This window comes from Phocoena sinus, chromosome 10 (assembly GCF_008692025.1).
Source record: "Phocoena sinus isolate mPhoSin1 chromosome 10, mPhoSin1.pri, whole genome shotgun sequence".
Lineage (NCBI taxonomy): Eukaryota > Metazoa > Chordata > Mammalia > Artiodactyla > Phocoenidae > Phocoena > Phocoena sinus.
Window position 1 is genome coordinate 77,218,567 of NC_045772.1, and position 18,732 is coordinate 77,237,298.

At 37.6% G+C, this 18,732-nt stretch overlaps 1 protein-coding gene across 2 annotated transcripts in view; it reads left to right on the forward strand.

Annotated features, from left to right (window-relative positions):
- The window catches only part of DENND5B (DENN domain containing 5B), a 213,430-nt gene that overhangs the window by 132,074 nt on the left and 62,624 nt on the right, over window positions 1–18,732 (forward strand). For both annotated transcript variants that reach the window (XM_032646315.1, XM_032646314.1), the window contains 3 exons: window positions 5,679–5,866; window positions 12,086–12,622; window positions 15,293–15,524. In XM_032646315.1, coding sequence (XP_032502206.1) covers window positions 5,679–5,866; window positions 12,086–12,622; window positions 15,293–15,524 — 957 coding nt within the window. The remainder of the gene's footprint in view (window positions 1–5,678; window positions 5,867–12,085; window positions 12,623–15,292; window positions 15,525–18,732) is intronic.

Genomic DNA, 18,732 nt, shown 5'->3' on the forward strand with positions numbered 1-18,732 from the left:
GAATCCAGATCTTTTTTCTCTTTTACCAACAATTACCAATTATATTTAACCTACGTTAAATAATTTAAGTACATAGTATATGCATAAATACTTTATTTTTGTTTTAACCTTCATTGAAGCAATAAGATACTACTTTTCACATATCCTCATGAGTGTTAGAAAATTCTATTTTTATGAATGTATAGATATATATATTTATAGGAAGCGATATTTTATTTAAAATTATGAATTAAACAAGACCTTTTAATTTAGAAAACAATTCTCATAGTTCATTGCCTATTTTGCAAGCCTGTTTGACTTTGAAACATATGTATACTTTTTTAAAAAGTCATCTCATATCAAATAAATCCTTTTCAAGTCAGATTCAAATTGTTTATTCTCATAGATCCATTTTGGGGGTATTCTACTTCCCACAGATTATTTCCATATAGATTATATTCAGCAAGTTTTAAAAATTGTGATAAGAAAAAACCCCCATAAATTTACCATCTTAACTATTGCTTAGTGAAAAGTTCAGTAGCATTAAGTATATTCACATTGTTGTGCAACCAATCTCCAGAGCTTTTTTCATCTTGCAAAGCTGAAACTCTATACCCATTAAACAATAACTCTGCATTTTGCACTCCTCTTAGCCCCTTCCTGACAATCACCATTCTTCATTTGTTTGTATGAATTGACTACTTTAGATACCTCATGTAAGTGGAATTATACAATATTTGTCTTTCTTTGACTGGCTTATTTCACTTAACGTAATGTCCTTAAGGTTCATCTATGTTGTAGCATATGTCAGGATTTCCTCCCTTTTTAAGGCTGAATAACTTTCCATTGTATGTATATACCACATTTTTTTAATCCATTCATCCATTGATGGATGCCTGGATAGTTTCCACCTTTTGGCTACTGCGAATAATGGTACTATAAACACAGATGTACAAATATATCTTCAGCACTCTGCTTTCAATTCTTTTGGGCATATACCCAGCAGTGGAGTTTCAGCAGGTTTTTAGTACTTAGCTGCTTCCTGCTGCTGCCAAACACACTTTGGTTTTCCATGTTGATAATATAGATATACTTTTAATAGCTTCAGTATATTTCATTATATAACTGGCCATAAATCTAACCCTTTTGTTAGTCACTTAGGGTATTATAAATAGTTTATTGTTATAAATGACACTTTATACATAGCGTCCATGTACATATGTTTTTGTATATTTATGTGATAAATTACTAGAATTGCTGGGTCAGATGATCTGTATATTTTTTAAGCTTTTGATAGATATTTCCAAGTACAAAGCTCTAGCAATTTATGCTGCCTTTATAAGGCAATGTATGAGAATACCCTTTTCTCCACACCTTTGCTGTGATTTTCTTTTTAATCTTTGTCAATCTGATTAAAGCACAATGTAGCTCACTTTTCAGCCATCATCGAGGGTGATTTTTTTTTTATGTTCATTTGAATTTGTATTCTGCCTTTTGTGATACCTTTGTGAACTAGGAAGATAAGCTGAATTATGCATGGGTCCAAGCCCTCAAAGCCAGCCTGGCTCAGTTAGTAACCAGTCACTGCCTTGGGTTAGTAAATGTATAATCTTTCAGCTGCATCAGGATGTTCACCAGAGGTGTGCTGTACACCACCATCCTCACACCTCCACTGGCAGTGCTTCGCAGTATGTAAACCCCGATAACCATGGCCTTTTCATGGGGCGTTGCACCACCAGCCAGCGCTGGACCTGCTCTGTGTCACTCAGCCATCTCCTCAGCCTGCAACATGGGTCCTGTGCCCCCAACCTCAGCTCCAGCCCCAGGCCGCTGGACTGTCCCCACAGGGCTGACCTTATTCTCCACAGTGATGCTGGTGGACAGGGGCCGAGACCCGGGGATGAGACAGTGGAGGCCAGGCCATCTCAGAGTCTTTGCCTGTGCCACTGCTAGGCAAATTTTTGGCAGTATGTTTTATTGTATAACATAGGCAAGCATAATGTCCAATAGTTTTATTTCATTTTACATGTCCTAGATGTTACCATATTAATTTCTTAGTACACATTCATTGATCACTCACTATGTAGTAGGTCCCGTACCAAGTGCTAGAAATTCTGAGATTAAAAATATAGTCATTGCTCTCCAGCAGGTGAAGGTTAGCAGGGAAGAGTGGAGAGATATATGAACAGACAATTATAATTGAATTTTAATAGTTTTAGTGAGAGGAATAATTAGTGTGATGGAAATAGAGGTGGGGTACTGTGGAAGCATGTGGAAGGGACTCTCGTGACGATAAGAAGTATTCAGGGAATGCTTTCCAAAGGAACCATTACCTAAGGAAAAAGTGGAACTTAGCCAGGTACTGCAAGGGGAAGAGACATTCTGGGCAGAGGGAAGGGGTGTACAGAGGCACAGGGGCCTGTGAAAATATTTCATGTTCAGTAAATGAATTTTAAGCAGATAATTTGACTGTATATGTGGTGGTAAGAAATGAGGCAGGAAAGGGCTAAGTTATGAAGAGCCTCATATGCCATGCTGAGGCATGTCTTAAATGTGGAAACTTATTACACATTTCTCACTTTGAGTATCAAAGAAAAAATAATTTTCCAAATTATTTAAATTTTTAAAAACATGCTTAAAGAAGAAAACTACCTTTTATTTCTTGATTCAGTTAAAAAGAATTGCCTTGTTGCTGATAAATAACTGCATTATTAAAATGTGTATGGCATTTAAACCAATCTTGAGAAAGCAGAACTGGAAAAAAGAATAGACATAGAACACCCACAAGTTGGTGGAATTGTGGTGAAGGAAAAATAAACCATGTGTATCAGTCTTTCATGTCTATTAGAAGAGGGGAAAACATATAATTTATTTTCACTTCCCAAGTGAAAGTTTACCATAATCAAAGCAAGAAAATAGCCCAAGATGCTGGTTTCCATTCCTTAAAGAATCTGTGTTTCCTTTGAGATTGAACATTTTCCATCAACAGCAAATAAAGTAGCCAAGCTGCTAGGGATTTGATATGACGGCTTAAAACCCTCTGCCTTTCAGGATAGGTCCAATCACGAGACAGATTAAACCACACAGTAATTTAAATAGAGGAATGTAATAAGAAGAATTGTTAAACTATAATAGGAAACTATAAAGACATGAAGAAAACTCTAAAGGGTACCCTAGGAAGGACAAACTTGGAAGGGGACCCACTTCCCAAGGCTGAGGTTCATATCTCACTGAAGAAAGTGTGGTGGCAGCTCATTGGATGGTGGAGGTCAGTGGGTTGCCTGGGCCAGAGCTGATCCTCAGTCACCAGGCAAGCAGAAGACAAGACAAACCTCCCAGGTCCAAGTGAGCTGTGGCTGGTGAGCAGGCACACATAAGTTGTCAGGGCGCCAGGTGGCTGTGTGAGATATGAGTGTGCCGTATCCGCATTAGGAGGGCCCAGTCACTGAGGCTGCCCACTCTGGGCTTGTGGCCGGGGAAGTGGGACACCAGATGTCCTCACATATCCACACCAGTGATCAGCCATGCAGAAGGAGCAAGAACACACAAAACACTGCACCTTGCCCACTACACTCCAAAACCAGGGAGGAGAAGCGCTTCCTCCTGCAGTGTCTCTCCGCTGTCCTCTCTGGCAAAGTTTTCCGGTGTGTTCACTATAAAAGAGAACATGCTTACGGTCCAGTCCATTTTCATAGACCACCTATGGAGTGATTTGGAGCTCAGTAAATAGATCAATAGATAACTGGCACAGGATCTGACTGTTTAAAACCCTGAACCTTTCACCTGTGTCTGGCTTTTAATTGAGAAAGAAATTAAAAAGCCCCTGACACCCAGGAACTGATCTAGCTCTCAGCTCAGCCTCCCTGTCACTGTAGACTGATCGGATGCTCATAGCTGAGCCATGTTGCTCTGTAGAGCATAAACGGTCTCACGGGACCATCCACTCCAAGCAAGGTCACTGTGCAACCCACAAAATACCAAACACCCTCTTCCCTCAAGCTGCCTGGTATTTGGGGGTTTTTTTTTGTGGTACGCGGGCCTCTCACTGTTGTGGCCTCCGCCGCTGCGGAGCACAGGCTCTGGACGCGCAGGCTCAGCGGCCATGGCTCACGGGCCCAGCCGCTCCGCGGCACGTGGGATCTTCCCAGACCAGGGCACGGACCTGTGTCCCCTGCATCGGCAGGCGGACTCCCAACCACTGCGCCACCAGGGAAGCCCTGCTATTTGTTTTTTAGAAGTATTCCTGTAAACAGGTTTTCACCTAAAATTTTATAATGAATCAAATAAGGAAAAATTTAAATACATGTAGGCTATGGATAGCTGATGATTCATGACTAAAATCCCATTGTAAACTATTAAAGATAGTCATTTACAGATTATAAAACAACACAAGAAAAAATTTTAATGGAAAACATCCTGCTTTTGCGTGGTTGGGTGTTCTTTGAGTTTGATATGAACCAAGTAGCATTGGATCATTTCCCTTAACCTTTTTAAAAAGACTTCCCCAGAGTCTTACTCCCGCAGATTTTACTGTATTTGTGCACAATAAATTCTGTGAGAGAATTATTACAATTCCACAGTATCCATTCTGAAAACCAAACTTTTTTTGGAAACTCATTTATTGGCAAAATCAGATCTGAACCAAAGTGACCCTATTTAAGTTCTTTGAGTATACTGGGACACTCATATAGTTTGTTTCAGAAACATTAATGTTTTTGATTATAGGATGCTGCCCTGGATATTTCAAGTATGTGTGGTATGCACAATATTACCTTTCTAAATTAAAAAAGAGAAAATCTGAATTCTGAAACACATCTACCTCTGAAGGTTTAAATAGGGATATAGACATAGGTATGTATAGCATCCATGGCAGAGTGGTTTGAGGGCACTTTATTTGTAGCTATGTGAGTTGATGAATGTTAACTAAACTTATTGTGGTAATTTATTTTGCTGTTTATATATATATCAAATCATCATGTTGTACACCAAATGTTATATGTCAATTATATTTCAATAAAACTGGGGGTGGGGTGAGAAGGCACTTTAATACTGTGGACAGTTTTTAGTTTTGATAAATTAGTTCATGTAAACAAAACACAACAAAAAAAACAACCTCTAATTTTCTGGTAGCTTTCACTTTGTCCCTAGATTTGAGTTGGAGGTTAATGTAGGAAGTGTGACTATGAATGCATATATCTGTTGACTTCTTGTACCCACAAAATGAAGGCTAAAATAAATATAATAAGGATAACTATAGGCTATAGCCATGATCATTTATACAAGAAAAACAGAGCCTCTGAATTGAGGATTGCGTAGATATACATGCATATAAAAAGTGATCAGTAGCAATATTCTTACACATTTTCAGTGGGAGAAGTGCCAAGAGCAATTTTATTAGTTCTTATTTGCTGTGCATTTTGAGGGAATGTCAATACCCATACCAGTGTTTTCAGAAGCAAAAAGCTTAATGATGTTTCCCACCTACTCATACCCCCTTAAAACCATTCAGTGAAACCATTTAACTCTTTAATTATGGTGGAATAGAGCTGACCTCTTTTCTGCATGGTCATGAAGAAACATTTTACTTATTTATTAGCACACGAATTTTTTCTGGAAATTCATATCTTCAAGCTTAATGCAGTGATTATGTTTTGACTTGTAATCTTCCCCTCCATTTTTGTTGTTGCTGTTCTGTACAGATTATCAACGCCTGATGACTGTGGCGGAAGGCATCACCACACTTCTGTTCCCATTTCAGTGGCAGCATGTTTATGTGCCCATCCTCCCTGCTTCTCTGCTACATTTTCTTGATGCTCCTGTCCCTTATCTGATGGGCCTTCAGTCAAAAGAAGGAACTGACCGTTCTAAGCTAGAACTTCCTCAAGAGGTAAAAACTTACAGTGAACGATGAAGCACTTGCTGTTTGTTGATTTAGGTCAAGCCCACTTTTGTTAGATAGCACTGTCTTTGTCTGAACTGAGTCTCTGGCTATTCTGCATCTTCCAAGTAGGTCTAGGGCAGAGGCTCAGCCATAGAATGCAGATCCTGATTCCTGATGATTATTATATGACATAGTCATTAATTAAACATGGATCAAAACAGGACAGTGGCAAATTTTCACAGCTGTAAATTTGTGAAGATGGAGCAGTAGTAGTATTATCTAGGAGCTTTATTATTTTAATAACATTTTATTTCTTTTTCCCTATTCCTGTTATAAATTTTGTTTTTAAGTGGTACAGCCCAATTTTAACATCCTTTAAATTATTGTATTAATTGAGGTGAATTTGATTCTTGACCTCTACCACATGAAAAGTAACATCTTTCAGCAAGCTAGGGATCATGGAAATATTAAATACTTTAGTAGTCTGTTTTCAGACGTAAGGCCAGTTTTCAGCTTTTTCTAAATGTTAGCTTAGCTGTCTGGTTGAGATAAAAATTCTAACCCTTAGCTTTTAGTCTACCTTAAGATTACTGTGCTTTCTGTGTGCTATATTTTCAAATGTTGTTTCAGAAGAAAATAAACAGGAATTCTTGAAAGCATTTTGAATCTAATTTTTAGCTGTTGTTAATGGTACTCAGAATTGAAATGTAAAGACTTTGAATTGAAATATTGATGAGAGTGCCATGGCCTATTAAAAAACATAAAATGGTTAATTACATTATATTATTCGCTATTTAATTAGCACCTTTCTTAATAAAATCTTTCATGCTGTGCTTCACTCTTTTTTGTTATTACCCATTTTAATAAATGAATTTAAAATAACATACTAAGCCACAGACGTTATACCCAGTAATGATTCCTGTAATCATCCGCTGCTTACTTTATTCTAATGAATGTTTCCCTACCAAAATTAACATTTTTGTTCAGGGGAAAATAGCTTGATTCAGATCATATAAAATACACATGCAAACTGTTCTGCTCTTTTTTGAGCTTGTGCACATTCTCTGCTTCTCCCTCTCTCTTATACCTCTTTTTTCTAATACCTGAACTCTCATTTTCTCTTTTATTAAATTAATCTAAGTATCTTGTTGATTCAAAGAAGTAAGTCCTTTAAATTTTTAAGGAAAAAGAAATAGACTAGCCAAATGCATTTTGTTTTCTTTTTTTTTTTGCGGTTCGCGGGCCTCTCACTGCTGTGGCCTCTCCCGCTCGGAGCACAGGCTCCGGACGCGCAGGCTCAGCGGCCATGGCCCATGGGCCCAGCCACTCCGCGGCACGTGGGATCCTCCCGGACCGGGGCACGAACCCGCGTCCCCTGCATCGGCAGGCAGACTCTCAACCACTGCGCCACCAGGGAAGCCCATGCATTTTGTTTTAAAGACTTAAACAGTGACATGTTTTAGCTTCTTGTTGAGTATTTGGTCTCTTTGCATGTTAATTAAATGGTATATTTTTAGACATAAATATTATCTTTCCATTTTTGCATGAGTAATAATTGTTGAGAAATTTTAAATGCCACCTTGATGTATTTGTCAGGAAATCTTTCTGTCTCTATGCCTGTGTGTATACTCTGACTCTAAAAATAAACAAACTTAAAAATTCTGAAAGCTGTTACAATAATGTCTGTGATTTTCTAATTTTTCATTCACTAAACCAACACTATTTAATAAATATACATACTCATGTATTCATAGAGTAGAATAATAAGAAATAACCTGAATCAGCTGTGAAAATAACACTGCTTCTGTATAGAAAGTATTCATTAATGCATTACTGTTTTATAAGAAAAGGCTAATAGCATATCACTTTGCTCTGGTTTCATTTTACAATGAGATGAAAGAATCTACTCCACAGAATTTGGAGGAGGAAGTGGGTATAAAAATAGTCTTTTTAAAAAAGTGACTGGTAATACCCTCCCTTGCCTTGAAAACTGTAAAATATACTAATAGCTAAAAATAGTGAGAGGGCTTCTTAGAATAGTTGTGAAAATAAGTTTACAAAATGATTATTTTAAGAAGACATGATTTTAGTTGTTAACTAACTAATGTAACTACATAGACTTATAATTAACTACCCACTCGCTTGCCCCATGATTCCAAAATGACAGGCACAGGTAGCGATTTGTTATATTGTTTTGGTCGGGGGAGCGGGGGAGAGTGATGGTGGAAGGATGTGGCACTGGGGATTAGTTGCATAGACTGTACCTCATTTTCTACCATTCTTGCTCATCTTTACAGTGAACGGTAGACAAAAAAATCTAGGGAAAAACTGAAGCAGCATTACTTTGCTACTTTCTTTTTGTCATATCTTGCCCTAAAATTTTATGAAAATGTTAAATGTGCCCCTCTGGCTTACCCTTATACCAGCTTAACTTCAGCTATTGAGAAACCAGGACTCTTACCAAACATGAAGAGGGCTGTCCTGGACTCACATCCCTGGATACTTCTTCCTCTTGCCTATATTTTTAAGGTTCCACAAAATGACAATGTCCTTAAGCCTTATTCATTCATTCATCAAACAGTTGTATCATACACTACTAGTGTACAATATACTGGGAGACATCTAGAGAAAAATGTCACCTTTAAGAGGTGATTTCTGATTTCCAAAGTAAGACATTTACAAATATCAATAACACAGGCTAAAAAAAAACGAATAAGAGGAATGAAAGAACTAAGAATATATACAGAGGAAACCAAGATGCCTTTAGGATAGGAACATGGGAAGCCTTCATGGCAGAAGAGATCATTAAGCTTCAAATCTTTGTTGCCTACTTTTGAGGGAATGTTTGTTGTTTTTAATTGGAAGTAATTACATATGAAGGCTTCTGGGCAGTGTTAATCAGTAAAAATAGAGAAATATTTAGTTCTAGGGACTTCCCTGTTGGTCCAGTGGTTAAGACTCCGTGCTCCCAATGCAGGGAGCCTGGGTTCAATCCCTGGTGGGGGAACTAGATCCCACATGCATGCCACAACTAAAAGCGCCTGCATGTCACAACGAAATTCCCGCACGAGGCAACGAGGATTCCGCGGGCCGCAACTAAGACCCGGTGCAGCCAAATAAATAATTAAATATTTTTTAAAAAAGAAATAGTTCTAAAACATCATAAGATTGAGATGTTGAGTATATTTGTTATTCTTGAGTTCTTAAATTTTTTTTTTAATTTAATGGTATTAAAAGTGAGAAACTGACTTAGAATACTCTATTGTATGGAGTTCTTATCTGTTTTAGAAAAAGGGCTTTTGGGGGCTTCCCTGGTGGCACAGTGGTTGAGAGTCCGCCTGCCGATGCAGGGGACACAGGTTCGTGCCCCGGTCCGGGAAGATCCCACATGCTGCGGAGCGGCTGGGCCCGTGAGCCATGGCCACTGAGCCTGCGCGTCCGGAGCCTGTGCCCCGCAATGGGAGAAGCCACAACAGTGAGAGGCCCGCGTACCGAAAAAAAAAAAAAAAAAAGGGCTTTTTGGTTTTTCTTCAATAAATTTTTATAACACAAGTTTACATTCCCTATTTCTACTTTGTAATAATCAAAGCCCCAATTCAGGCTCCTGTAAGTCAGCATAGGAGGGTGAGAGAGACTCGCGGGAACATGAAGACAGGCCCGTAGCTGTGGTGCTGGAACATCCACCTTGCCGCACATTTTTGGCTCAGCAGTGATTACATGAGCATAACAAGCTTTAAAATTTCCCCAAATGTATCATTTTTCTCTTTTCACAGGGGAAGGAGAGGTATAGAAAAGGATAGCAGGAAGGCATTAATGAAGGATACAGTACAAAATGTAAGTGGTGAGAGGTTGCTGGTTAACACTTAGATTAGCAAGTTAGTGAATTTTTTCTTCTGTTTTTAAAGACATTGAATCATCCATTTGAATTATGGTGACCTAGTTTCTCCCTTTAAGCCTTACAGTATATCCTACTTTCTAGAGACTAGAAACATATATAAAGATGTGGATTTAAATAAAGCTGTAATAGCACTACTGTCTTCAGTAAGATGTGACTTCAGCTTTTACTTTATTTAGAGAAAACTATTGACATTGGAGATGAGGCATAATGTAGAAGAAAAAAAATCCCTTAAGCTACCAGGCTGTTTGAGGGTGCGTACCTGGAACAGGTGTCAGGAAGTCACCTACCTTCTTGGGCCTCAGCTTCTTCATCTGCAGAATTAAAGGGTTGGATTCAAAGGTTATTTTAGGCTTGAAGAATCACTGTTGATTCGTTTTTGGATGGTGGAAAATCTTGAGTTTTTATCAATCTTAATTTGGAATTTTGCTATACTTCTTGCTTATCAGTATCTAATATGAAGAACAAGGATCAAACAGAAATAACAGGGACTTCCCTGGTGGCGCAGTGGTTAGGAATCTGCCTGCCATTGCAGGGGACACAGGTTCAAGCCCTAGTCCAGGAAGATCCCACATGCTGCAGGGCAACTAAGCCCCCGTATGCCACAACTACAGAACCCATGCACCACAACTACTGAGCCTGTGCTCTAGAGCCCGTAAGCCACAACTACTGAAGCCCACACGCCTAGAGCCCGTGCTCCACAACAAGAGAAGCCACCACAGTGAGAAGCCCGCACACTGCAATGAAGAGTAGCCCCCCCACTCACCGCAACTAGAGAAAGCCTGGGCGCCGCAATGAAGACCCAATGCGGCCAAAAACTAATTAATTATTATTTTAAATTTGACATTCAAAAAAAAAAAAAAGGAGAGAATAACAGAAGCCTAATTGTTTGCTCTCCTCTTTTCATCTTACCTTGGCATTCAGGATCAGAAGACAGTATGAATTCTCTCCTTGCTGACCTGGGGGCATTGTTGAGGGGCGGGGAGATGGGGAAGCATGAGGTGAGGCTTCCTATTGTGTTTATTGACTTCACCCCATGCCTTGTGTCCAGCTACTAATCCAGTCAGGATCAGTTTTATGTGATGGGCTACCTTGCCCCCCTCCTCCTCCCCAGTTTAGGAGCTTAGTTTTCCTTTACTCTGACAACCTTGTTCTGATCAAGAGGGTATGGACAGTAAAGGTAAAATACTGTTTTTGTATATACTGTCATCAAGTACCTGAGGGACAATGCAAATTTTAGGCAGGTACTTAGCCCCTTGAATTTTCTATATCTGAAAGATATTTAAAAGTCTTTTAATTCAAAATCCAAAGTGTAAGCAAACTCAAAAAACATTTCCTCTTATTTCTGTCTCCTCTTTTCCTCAACTCAAAAATGTTCAAGTCAAGTCTGAGTTACCCAAGAGTTGGTCACTTACCTTTCTCTAGGCACTTGCGTCCACTGCTCTCTGCCTCCTGCTCTTCGTCCAGTGGCTTCTGAAATGGTTTTGCCATGTAAGAGGTTGAAGCTAATTTAGATAAAGTGAAAATTTGTGGGTTTTCTGTGGACTGGATTGCTCTTTGCCAGTTTCATTCCATTTTGGGGTACTACAGCTGCTAAATTTTAGCAGTTATTGCTAATTCTACATTATAAATGGTGTTAGAGCAGTGGAATGGCATAGAAAGTTCAAGCTCAGTAAGCATTTTATTTTCCCCAGTGCCTAATTTGTAAGGTACTATGAGTCTGTGTGCTTTTACCTGTCTAAGGAAAGTCTGTTCGATGCCATGCATTACAGAGTTATATCCAGATTATAATAAACTGATGAGACCCAGGGGAAATGATTCATATGTATTAAATATATACTTATATATTCCCTCACATAGGGAAAAATGCTGGCAACAGAGATTTATTTTTAAAGAATAAAATATTCTTAACTCTGAGAAGGTTAACATAAAAGACAGTGCAACCTTTTCTTTATAATAGTTGATTTTGTTTATAATAGTTGGCAAGAATATTTTAGAACATAAAATTACTATAAAACCTTTGTATTTTTTAATTGATACTTTATCATTTTATTAAGTAAAAGTTTTTTAAATTAATCTTTTAATTGAAGTATAGTCGACTTACAATGTTGTGTTAGTTTCTGCTGTACAGCAAAGTGAATCAGCCATACATATACATATATCCAGTCTCCTCTAGATTCCATTTCCATATAGGTCATTACAGAGCACCAAATAGAGTTCCCTGTGCTATACAGCAGTTTGTTATTAGTTATCTTTTATGTATAATAGTGTGTATATGTCAATCCCAATCTCCAATTTAAAAACCTTTGTATTTCTTTTTCCTCTTTCAGGCTAATTTGTGTTTTGTGGATATTGACAACCATTTTATTGAGTTGCCTGAAGAATTTCCACAGTTCCCCAATAAAGTAGATTTTATCCAGGAACTCTCTGAAATTCTTCTTCAATTTGGGATCCCTCCTGAGGGCAGCCTACGTTGTAGTGAGAGTGCCACGAAGCTAAAGAATCTGGTTCTGAAAGACTTGGTCAATGACAAGAAGAATGGCAACATCTCTGCTAATAACATTAGCATGTATGAGTTACTGAAGGGCAACGAAACCATAGCCCGCCTCCAGGCTCTAGCCAAGCGGACTGGTGTGACCATGGAAAAAATGGACCTCTCTGCCTCTTTGAGTGAAAAAGAAAAAGATTTAAAACTGCAGTGTGAAGAGGCAGAACTAAGGGACTACCAGCTCAACGTACAGCTCCGAGAGGTCTTTGCTAACCGCTTTACACAGATGTTTGCAGATTATGAAGCGTTTGTGATTCAGACTGCCCAGGACATGGAATCTTGGCTGACCAACCGGGAACAGATGCAGAACTTTGACAAAGTAAAAAGAAGCAGAGTTTCCCTTTTCATGGTTTTTAGTGGGCTATACATTACTGATTTTGTTAACTTTTTTAAAATACAGATTTTTCTGCCTCTCCTTTCCCTTTAAGAACTCTTTTTTACCAGTATTTTATACTATATAAAATAATTTCACTGGAAAGTATAAATCAACTAGCTCATTAAGCTGCTCATTGAATTATGTATTTAATTGCCTTTAACCTTATTTTTAACTTTTCTATACTTTAAAGATGTTTGAAATGAAACTTAAATTCCGTGTTTTTCAAATCTGTTCATACTGTCTCACCTTGTACGCATTTTATTTACTCATATTTTAGGATCAAGTCTAGTTAAATGAGGCCTATTCCTTTTCTAATAAATCCTTATTCTTACATTTTGTCTTCATCCTGCAATGAAGTCACGACTTGCCCATGTAAAGGTAACAGTTTACTTTCAGAAGGTAAATTTTTATCTCAGGATCAAAAGAGAGAAAAAGGGAGGTTTTATGAGAAAAATGAGTTTTTATGACTTTAACCCTCTGTTCCTAAGATTTTGGAAAGGGAAGACAGAAAACGACACTAACTTTTGATTGTCCTGCTGAAATTGAAGCTTCTTTCTAAGGTTTACTATAGAGTATTCTTCTGCCGGTTTTTCTGGACATATCCACCAATTTTTTTTTTTCTTCCAGACAAAAGCACTTAGGAGTGTGCATTAACTCTTTCAGGTCACTAGGGTATAGTTCAGTCCCTTGCCTCTGTGATTGCCAAGGCATGATATTGCCATTAGAATGAATTATGGCTTTTTGCTAAATAGTACCCTTGTATCATGAAAGACCTCTCAAAGGGGCTAATATGTTCTAAGAGGCTAATCTACAACCTTGGAGCATCTGACAAATAAGAATTAATAAAAAATTTTTTAAAGGTGGGTGGTATAAAAGATTATTTTCTGATTTCATCAGATTTTTTTAGATGAGTTATATAAACCACATTTAACAGTTAATTTCTGATGCACTTTATGTTTGAGAAAACTTCTTTAATAAATTAAGAGGCTTTCACCTCTCCAAATGTATTCTTGCTCTTAGTTTCCATTCTCATTAAGCTTAACCATTTTTCCACATTTTTTCCTAGCCAGCTTGGAACTAATCTGTGTATACTCATGATTTATCCTTGGAGCAATTCAAATTCTTATCTAAATCGAGCACTGGTACTTTCTTCCTTCTTAATCTTTATGTAGCTTCAAACTATAAATGGAATTCTTTTTATATAACCCCTAGAGAAATGAAAGTTTCATGTTGGATTCCAGAAGGCTTGTAATCATCTCATTTTCACTAGGAAAATTTACAGGACTATCACACAGTAGTCCTACAAGCCAAGTCTTTGCTGCCTTAAGTGATGTAGCCCACAAGGATCTGAATATCAAAAGCCAGACATTTGGTCCATTTAGGAAAAAAGGCTGTTTGCTCTGTGAAAAGTAAAATTGATATTTATCTGTAAAATATCTTTTGAAGAGGTGAACTATTTCTGGAGATGACTGTGAACCTTTCTTTGGTTATTTGGATTTGTGTAACTACATCTGAACTATGGAGGCACTTAAATTGAATAAGTGGATTTCTGTAAGGAAGTTTTTCAAAGCTATCCTAAATTTCAGAATTTATTTCCTAAATAAATATGCTAGGAGGAAGCTAGTGAGTATTAAGGAGAGTAACCTTAGGTCAGAACTTATCCTTCCACCTTTCCCCTTCTGGCTTTTGCCACATTGGACCTAATCAAAAGAATGAAAAGCAAAAGTAACCCCACAGCTGAAATAGTAATCCACTTCCGAATTTTAGCTAGTGTCAAATTGTGGCTAGAATTCCTCTACATACATGGACCTGAAGAGCCAAAGGAAAAAAATGAACCCTTTGAATTAGAAACTGATTACAATTTACTGAACCATTCCATGCAAGCAGAAAGGCTGGTAACAGGAACATGTGGCTGGTTGTACATGTTTTCCAAAGGCTTGGCTTGCTTTGGATGGTTTTTCAGGCAGTGCTTTTTTTAGTTGTTAAGGCCTAAACTATTCTTTCAGCACAGGTCTGGATGGAGTTTGATCTTTAACTAATACTCCTCCATCAGTTTTTAACTGGGGGGGGCCTAGGAAAACATCCCCCTGAACCAAAGATTTTACCCATAAGCACAAATTCCACATTGTTGGATTTTTTAAGGTTATTGCTTATGTATATCTTATTATTGTATCAGTTAATCACCTCGATGCCTTATGACTTGGAGGTATTTGGCACAGGCTAGGAATAGAGAGCAGAAGAAATTACAGCTCACTGGGGAAAGGGGTCAAATTTAATGGTAAGTGAAGAGAATGATTGATGATCATGTAGCAACTGATCCACCATCTTTCATTAATGATGTCCTTTTTTCTGCATAATGGTCATGAGGACCAGAACGTAAATCAATTTTGAAAGGTGGGATCAGTGCTGAAGAACTAAGTGACCTAAATTCTATGACTTTAGAAGATAGGAAGAGAAAGTGGAGTTTTAAGGATTTTTAAATTTCAAGCATCAGTTTTGTGTGTTATAAGATTGTGAAAAGGAATGATCTTAGCAACAGATAATTTTTGGATTTATCATGTAGTATTGAGATGGTCTCTTTGCACTAATAATTGCCTAATTATCTCATTACAGGCTTCCTTTCTGTCTGACCAGCCTGAACCTTATCTGCCATTTCTTTCACGCTTCATTGAAACACAGATGTTTGCCACCTTTATTGATAATAAAATTATGTCTCAGTGGGAAGAGAAAGATCCTTTGCTTCGAGTCTTTGACTCTCGGATTGAGAAGATAAGACTGTATAATGTAAGGGCACCCACCTTGAGGACATCTATATATCAGAAATGCAGCACTTTAAAAGAAGCAGGTACATTTGTTATGCCTTTTAAAATTAACTTAAAATCCATGATCATATCTTTTTACACATCGTTGGCCTTATAAACTACAGAATTAATTTTCAATTTTAGACTTCTTGGTTAACCCTTGTACTGTATCAAGAGATGCTTTCTATCGTTTTGTTTCCTTCTGTTTTGTGAGCTAATGTCTGTCCTGTTCCTGCTTGACATTCCTCTTCCCTCAGAAGATGAAAAACAATAACATTGAATGGAATACAACTATAAGGTTGCTGTGAAACTGTTAATTTCTGTCTTGCTGCTTATTTTGCCTTTTTGCTTTTTACCTATTCTGTCTTCATCCAAGGAAAGATAAGTATTAATTTGAAATAGTAAATTTGAGTTGCTGCCTAATTTACATAACTAAAGCAGTATATTTACTTTAGTGGTGCCATTAATTAAGATAGCTTCATTTACTGAAATTAAATCTCTAGATTCTTGTATTCAAATTAGAGGTTCCCAATCCTGACATTAGTTTTTCCTCTCAGAGAATTATGAGTCTTGGCCAATCTTGTCTGGCAGTGTGATATAGTCCGTTAAATAAATAATCATATTAATAGTGTTTACTGAGTACATACTATGTGAGGGACATAATACCAGCTGTTTTACATGCATTTTGACATTTGATCTTAATAATGAGGGGGTATAGACACATTTTATTGTCTGTTTTATTGCTGTCGTCATCTTACAGTTGAGAAAACTGAGAGGTTAAGTAACTTGCTGTGATTGCATAGCTTGTGGTTGGTAGAGCCCTGATTTGGACCAGAGTTTGACTGATTCTAGCCCCTGGAGTCTCACTACCACATTAGCTGTTCATTCAATAAATGAACATGTAAAATGTACCACTCCACACAACTTTATACATTTATACCTGGTTCCTAACTCTTTCTTTGCCAAATAAAGTGATATCTATCACTTGAGTGCCCCTTCCTTTTATTTCTTCCCCTTCGTGTAGAAGTTATTTGAGAGCAATTTTTTTTTTCTGGAGCAAAAAGGGGCAGCAAATGTGGATTTTCTTTGCTCTGCCTCTGTTGCTTGCCTTTCTCACTTTATTTTAAATAGATCAAAGTTACAGGAGTGGTGATGCTGTAGTTGTAGCATATTTTAAGGAAAGAAGTATATAAATGATGTCTCTTGTGTAGCCTTAGAGGTTTCTGATGACTCGCTGAAACATCATTCTGTTGTATCCCACTTATGAGGATAGATCCTTGGAGCCCCTTTAGGAAATGGCAATTGTTTCTGTGTTTCTAGAAGTTGAGGGAGTAGAGTGAATGAAATTGTCTATGCCTATTCAGAGAATAGTATGACTTTCAGTGCTTTAATAGCCATGTAAATAGTGTAATGCCTTGTTGAGCAAATTTTATTCTTCCCTTCCTGACAGAATTTTTTAAATGAAGTTAAGCGCTGATTGCTATATTTGTGTGCTTCTAGAAAATTTTTTCAATTAAAATAGATTTTCTATCAGCCTCTCAGAGTTTTATACTCCTACTGTCATTGCAGAAATTATATAAACTGTTGAAAATGTACCATTGTAGCTTATATATGCAGTCCTTTTATTTTATGATGCTATTAAAAAAGCATTGACAAACAGACAATATGTACCCAAAACACTTCTTTACTGCTTTTATATTAAAAGAGCTTTAAGAACAACAACAACAAAAATGTACCATTACAGGTTTAATATATATGAAAAAGAGATTAGGCTAAATTAGGAATAGTCTCCCAGGAACTTAATTTATCAAAGACTTTCTTAAAAAGTAAAAGGAGGGCTTCCCTTGTGGCGCAGTGGTTAAGAATCCACCTGCCAATGCAGGGGACACGGGTTTGAACCCTGGTCCAGGAAGATCCCACATGCCGCGGAGCAACTAAGCCTGTGCACCACAACTACTGAGCCTGCGCTCTAGAGGCCGTGAGCCACAACTACTGAGCCCGTGTGCCACAACTACTGAAGCCCACATGCCACAACTACTGAAGCCCACATGCCTAGAGCCCATGCTCCACAACAAGAGAAGCCACTGCAATGAGAAGCCCGTGCACCATAATGAAGAGTAGCCCCCACTCGCTGCAACTAGAGAAAGCCCGGGCGCAGCAACGAAGACCCAACGCAGCCAAAGATAAAAATAAAAATGAATAAATAAATTTATTTTTTAAAAAAGTAAAAGGAGGCAGTCAGCTGTAACTATGTCTCACAGATGGTGCAGTTATTTCTTTTATCAGGTAAAATTGTCTCCTCCCCACCCTCACCCACAACAGAAACTAGGATTTTTTTGGTTGACATTGGATTTTATTGTGTATCTTGTTTCTTTTTTTCTGTCCTTTGTTGTGTTGCTTTTGTTTCTGTTTTGCCTCTAACTAAAAAGAATTTTGATTTGCAGGTGAACTCTTTAGGCAGAGGCTATCTGCTGCTGATATTGTGGCACCAGAACCTCATGATTTCTGTGCAGAAAGACACCAAGTTGCTAGTAACGCAGAGTTTTCTTATTCCTTACTGATCACAGAAAATGAGTTTTGGCACAAACCCTTGAAAGTCTAACAACAGCCCCATGATCTCTCAAAGCAGGCATTTAATAATTTCTGAATGTTCAGTATTCACTGATGATACAATCACTGAAAAGTAGCATTGTGTTATGCTCCCTATGGCAATCTTATAAACCCTAGAGTAATTCATTGTGAATCATGATTTTTGTTTTTACAGAGCTTCCGAACTAAAGGAGAATAACACAATATCAGATGGATTTTTTTCTGTCATTTTAAATCCAATGGAAAAACTAAAGCTACTTTTCCTTTTTTCCTTTTGTGAGAACAGAAGCACTTTTTGGCAGAGATGGAATTCTGTAGTATTTCATGGAACATAAAATTGTCAGGGACTTCAGAGAATTCCATGCCATGAATCTAAGCATTATTTCTCTAACCATCTGTTAATTGTGTTTTATAAATATTAAGAAGCATTAAGATTATAGATACGGTTGTGGAGAGTCAGGGGGCATCATTGAAAATTAAATATCATTTCACATTAAAACATGACATCCTTTTGCCCAGCCTAGAACATATGGACTATGTTTCACAAGAAGTTACAAGTTACACATTAAAAATAAAATGAAATTCAAAAAGTTGTGGATAAATTCATATGAGTTATAAAGAAAAATTAGGGAAGCTTAAAACAGATACCTAACATTTTGAAGT